This window comes from Enoplosus armatus, chromosome 9 (genome assembly GCF_043641665.1).
Source record: "Enoplosus armatus isolate fEnoArm2 chromosome 9, fEnoArm2.hap1, whole genome shotgun sequence".
NCBI lineage: Eukaryota > Metazoa > Chordata > Actinopteri > Centrarchiformes > Enoplosidae > Enoplosus > Enoplosus armatus.
In genome coordinates, this window is record NC_092188.1 from 14,111,153 (window position 1) to 14,117,213 (window position 6,061).

The following is a 6,061-nucleotide window of genomic DNA, read 5'->3' on the forward strand; positions in this document are numbered from 1 at the left end:
ATTTCTCACTAGGTGCTTAGTAACGGCAACACCTTGCAACTGAAGGCTGTTACCCAGGAAGATGCTGGAACATACACCTGCAAGGCCATCGTACCCCGGATTGGAGTTGCAGAACGAGATGTCACTCTAACTGTAAATGGTGAGTGGCTTCTAGTCAGAGCATCCAGGGTTGCTTGTAATGTTTGGACTGATCTGTTGAATAAGTAGCATCAAGATTGATATCTGACATTGTGGTATTGGTCAATATTTCAAAATATCCTTTATCTTTCTTTCACTTCTCTTGCTCTGCTCTCTCTGTTTTTCTTTCTTCTTCACACCAGGCCCACCTATCATCACAGCGGATGCCACGCAGCATGCTGTCAAGCACTCCAAGGGCAAGCTGGAGTGCCGGGTGGGAAGCAGCCCCCCGCCTGATAAGATTGTAAGTGAGCCTCTTATTTGTGTTGTGCATCATTCACTTATGTTTGGGAGCTTACTTACTCCCATATTCCTCCTAGCCACGCCCACATGAGAGCGATCACTCAGTGTAGCTTTACCCCTGACCTCACCTTCACACCTTTGCACCACCACATCTCCGCCTCGCACGCTAACAAATGTGCACACACACACATATTCACAACTGTAATTGCACCGACATTGACTGGAGAGATAGTCGAGTTGGGGGAGCAGTGGGAGACTGGCTTCATGCAGGTTTCAGCCAAACCGCATTCAATTAGCGGCCCGAGAGGCATCACTCGGCTGACCCTGTTGAACTGCTGAACGTACGCTGGGCTGAGAGAGGATAATTAGGGTGTGAGGAGGAGTGAGAGACAGGTGCCCTGCTGGCCCTGCGCTAGAGACGGCAGAGAGGAGCCTTATTTCATAGTGCAGCTACCTAACCCTCCTTAGGCCTCACCTGCAGGGCAGACGTGGGAGGCAGCTTAAACATGAGCCTGTGAGCTGTGTCAGCCACGGAGCACCATAGAGGTCGGCAGAGAGAAAGCAGAACGGAGAGGGAAACTGGTGTTAAGTCAGTGGCAGGCAGGGATCTAAGGATAAGCAGGCGTGCAGGCCTCTGCTTTGCTCATCGGTAAGGAATTCGTCATAGAAAAGTGACTTACTCCGTTTTGTCTGTTGTCTTGCTCCTCTCCACAGGTGTGGACCTTCGGAGATATGAGCCTGTCCTCTGGCTCCTCCGGTCGTTACTCAGTGCAGACAGTAGCCAGTGACCATGGAGTCGTGTCTTCTCTGGTGCTGTCTGAGAGTCTGGCACAGGATTTCCAGCTGCGCTACAACTGCACTGCTTGGAACCGTTTCGGCACCGACACCGCCCTGGTCACACTGAAGGAGCAAGGTACACATTGACAAGAGTAATAATCCCCATCACCCCCTTTACAGAAGTTATAGTGATACGCTCAGTCCTTGCTGTGAAGGGGGCCAGATTAGGTGAAATCAGAGCTCCTGTCTTGTGCTTATCTTAATTATACTCTTCTAATCGATATTATTTAATCAGCAGATGGTTCCTTTAATGAATATGTTTGCCCCATAACATAGATATTGATTGGGGACAAAAGTCAATTAGAGGAAGCCACATGTGTTTGCGGTTGGACTCATATTCTCTATCACTGTCTCGGAGCCAAGTTCAGCATCTCAGGCTGCAGCCCCTTTCAGTGATCTTAAAAGTAGCCAGTAGTACTACTACACTGATGCTAATGTCTGCATACGAATGCAGAATCTGTAGGCAAGGGACAAGATTTTGGTATCGGAAGTGTTTTGGTTCCCATTTGTAGTCCTAGTAGTATTGACCAATTACGTTTCAGCAGGCTTTGGTTGCATGCAGGTAAACAGTTCATGTGAAGAGCAAATGTTAAATGCAGTCTCGGCAGATGTCTGTTTATAATGATATAAAGATATAAAATTAAAATGTAAAACAAAAAATCTGTTTCTCGTGTCTCAAGTTGCTACTCAGACTGTAAACGATGACCGGCGCATCTGGTTATCCAGATATCCGCTGGCTACACCGGAAGCCCCGAAACATTGGCCATTGCCCCCAGAGGCTAAATCATCGTCAGACGATAGCCATTGTGTTCTGAGATTACACTGATGCTAAGGGGAGCCTTTGTTGCAGCAGACACCAAAAATAAGGTCCTCGCCAGCAATTTACATCAACGTAGCAGCGTGGGGTCTCCAGAGAAAAGGGCAGCGGTATCTCCTGGAATCTCTAATTAGATTACTGTCTGTTGCTTCATTGCATGTCAGGCCTTGTTACCCTTCTTTCAGAGAGATTAGAGACAATAGTCAGGCTGTGGGATGCCGGATTGCCCGTGTGAGCATACGCTAGCTGTGAGCAGGCCAGGATTTACTGCAGATGAATTTATATCGGCGCTGACGTTTCTGGGATTAGCAAGACAAATTAATGGATCTCTTTCTTTCTTTTGCTCTGATCTGCACGTTCTTTGACACTTTTGCTCTACTATCTCTCATTTCATCTCTCCCCTTCTGTTGACAACCATCTGACGCCCTTCCCCTATGCCACACTTTTCTTCTATTTCTGTTCTTGTTACAGAAGCCCTGCCTATGTTGATAATTGTTGGTGGAGCAGTAGGTGGAGGCTGTGTCCTGCTCATCTGCGTCATCACTCTGGTCTCCCTCTGCTGCAGGCACACGGGCAAAGGTGAGCTCAACGGTTAGTATGGGCAAGAGGGGCAACAGCCAATCTTTCAAATCAAGTCGTTTTCATTTGTGAGCTGAAAATTGAACAGTTTTTGTTCAATTTCTGTGCCATTTCACCCTGTGTTTAAATGGGATTTTTGATGTACAAGGTAATGTCAAGTAAAGCTTCTCTTCATTTTAATCCCCGTAGGTAAAAGGTGCACTCGTCTTTCCAAGAGTGACATCAGAGTTCAGATTGTTCACAGCGATCACAATGCCACACGTGGCAATGACGATGAGGAGGATGTCAAAGAGCCCATGGTAAATTTCTTTGTTCACTGTCTCTATATGCCAGATATCTCTATTGAGGGTTAGAGAAAATTCACTTTAACACCGTAATGTAATACTAAGGCTTTGTTTTGTTCTTATTCAAGTGAGGTCTTGTTCATCCTAGTAATTCTTCAAAAATGCTTGGTCTTCCCTCAGGCTCCAAACAGCAGTGAGTCTCCTGGGACATCGCGCACAGAACACAGCGACCTCCTGGAAGAGGAGGAGGATGAGAGATCGGACATCAAGGTAAAACTGAAAATACTTACTTGAAGAAACATTCTCAAAATAGCAAGAATTCATTATTTTCATCCATTATAATAATAATAATAATAATAATAATAATACTGAACTATGCTCAGCTCATGATTTATTTTTCTCTGTCCCTCTCATAGGACCCCACCAATGGTTACTATAATGTCCGTGGCCATGAAGACCGCCACATCCGCAGCAGTGGATTCTCTGAATATGTGCCCAACTCTCGGCCAGTCTACACTCCATCACAGCTGCCCTCCCCCAGCCCCATATATGGTCAGCAAGGCACCCAGCCTCGTATCTATGACTTCTCCCACCGATACGCAACCACCACAGCGGGCAGAACCGCATACGAACAGCAGCAAGCTGCCCAGCAGCAGCCGGCCCAGCCAGCCAGCATTTATCCCACTGATCCCGTCTACAGTGGCTCTGCTTACCTGCCTGCCACTTATGGTCGCGCCTTCACCAGCTACGTTAAGCCCGCTTCCTATGAGAAGGTGGATGCGTATGACCAATCGGATCAGGCCAGCAAGGTGTCCAGCTCGTCTCGCTTCTCTTATGCCTCCTCACAAGTGTCCTCCCAGCAGTCTGACTATGGCCGGCCCTCACAACGTATGCAGACGCACGTCTGATTGGACAAAACAATTGGAAAAACAGGAGCGTTGAGTAGATAACCATTGTCACCTCCACATACATGTGTGGCTGGACTAACATGAACAAAGACTTTCTTTACTCGGACGGTCCTACAAGGACATGTTTGGACAGCATTTGGAGGGAGTCATGTGATTTAGGTTATGGGATAACCAACCTTTATTTGTAACGGTTGGCGGGATCTACAATAATGCTAACTGTAGAGCTCCTGAGCTGGGGAATTCAGCAGATTGTGATGTTCAAGTCAAACTTATGATTACAGTGTGATACCTCACCAGGTTATCTCTACATGATGACCACCCAAACCTGTGGAGATATTCTGTCGGTGCAAGGGCCAACTAGAAAATAAATCAAATGCATCTCCTGAATTTGGGTGGCCAAAATGACTGGGGTAGCTGTTTACCTGCCTTCCAGAGTTTACTTTGTGTCAACGCTAAATGTCAAATATGACCTCTAAAATACTTTTGAAAGAAGATATGACAAGCTAAGACATATTTGAGGAAAAAAACAGATAAGAACAACCGTTTGTTGTCTGTCATTTGGTGTTTTGTTGGCATGCGAAAGGAATTCTAAGCACATTTGTGTCTATCATCAACAAAAGACTGAGCTATCCACAGAGACAGACATAAACTATTCTGCACAACAGGCTAGCTCTACTGACCAACAAGTGCTACAGGCACTGTACTGTATGAAGAGTCTAATCAGCGGTGGAATACTTCTGGCCTGAGCTGTATTCCTGTCTTCTGATAATAACCCTACCATGTTGGACTAGTGTTGCTTACCTGTGGATAAAAGAAGGAGATATGAAGAGAATGTGTATTTTAGCCTTCATTGTAATGGAGGACTATATGTTAACTGTGTGTTGTACCAAGATGGACAAGGTAAGGCCATGAAAACCCAAAGATGGTGATAATTTTATAGGGGGAAAACGGGGGCTGAGGCTGAATACTGCTGTCCTACCCCTGGTACTGTTTTCTGCTGTGTTTTCTGATTGTAAAATGAAGAGTAGGCTATTACCAGAACAATCAAAAGTGGTGGTTTGGAAAATGGTGGCAATCTTGAACTTGAAATAAACTTGAATGCAGCGTCAACGTCAGCAGGCTCAGGTGGGGGAAAGACGTTTAAGGCAGTCCTAATGTGGACCATATACTCTCAAGTTTTACAACTCAATCAAATTGTCTCAACATGTTTACAAGAAACAGTACTACCCTGAAACACTAAGTATCTGTACAAATGGCTGAGCCCATACTTTCTCTCTGTTGCATGCAAATGATGTGTCTAGTGAAAATCTTCAGCGTTTATATTCATGTCCATTTCATGTTTGAGACATTGGTTTCTACACCTGGCCCAATTGCATTCCAATTCCTGGATGTTTCAGTATGGACGCCTGTACTGCCATTTGTCTAAAAAGCTGTTATCAGGCAGCCTGATGAGAGAGCAAATGTCACTTAAAGTGAGGAGGCAAACATCATCGCTTGTCTTTATTTTTATATTTTATATAAGCCTTAATGTACAGCGTGTAAGCTGCTCTATTGTAAAGTATCTTTATATACATATGTATCTATCTTGGTTGATTTATTTGGGTCCACAGATTTTCTTGTCTAAGTTGTTCATCAATCATTGAATGCAGTTACTATGCTTTTTTGGAACACAACTAATTGCCATTTGTTTATTCATTCTTTTAATAATGTATTAAGAATTTTATTTGCTAAAAATGAGCTATCGTTGCTTGTACCTTTGTACACATATTTATATTTAAATAAAACCATTTCCGATAAAGAACCGGCTGGTGTGAATGCTGAGAGTTAATCAGCCTGGTGAGTAGCTTCATTGGGCATGGGGAACGGCGACAAACAAAGCTTCCCATGTAGCAACAATGATGAATACATAAATTAGCAGCGCTGTCTATGTTGATTTTCCTATTCCCCCAGTGGTGCGCTGCTTTTAATGAAGACAGATGAGATAGTAGAACCCCCGCTGTATGTGTATCCACCTCCTGAAGTCAACATGCCCATCTCTTAGGATAGAGCTGTGACAAAGGTAGGTATTATTTGACAACGTGAGTTCGTCTTGTCACCTCTGTTCCCCCAGGTAGGCACGCTGCTCACGGCGGGGAGGAGAGGTACATGCTCATTACAATTCTACTGTGAGAAGGGACAAGGTCTCACAAGACACACATGTATTATGCGCAACATAA

General features: G+C 44.8%; 1 protein-coding gene across 1 annotated transcript in view; it reads left to right on the plus strand.

The window, feature by feature from the left end:
- Window positions 1–3,845, plus strand: part of kirrel3l (kirre like nephrin family adhesion molecule 3, like) — a 31,100-nt gene extending 27,255 nt beyond the window's left edge. The window contains exons 9-15 of the mRNA XM_070911656.1: window positions 13–139; window positions 321–421; window positions 1,135–1,333; window positions 2,546–2,653; window positions 2,843–2,952; window positions 3,118–3,207; window positions 3,354–3,845. Coding sequence (XP_070767757.1) covers window positions 13–139; window positions 321–421; window positions 1,135–1,333; window positions 2,546–2,653; window positions 2,843–2,952; window positions 3,118–3,207; window positions 3,354–3,845 — 1,227 coding nt within the window. The remainder of the gene's footprint in view (window positions 1–12; window positions 140–320; window positions 422–1,134; window positions 1,334–2,545; window positions 2,654–2,842; window positions 2,953–3,117; window positions 3,208–3,353) is intronic.
- Window positions 3,846–6,061: the final 2,216 nt, after the last annotated feature.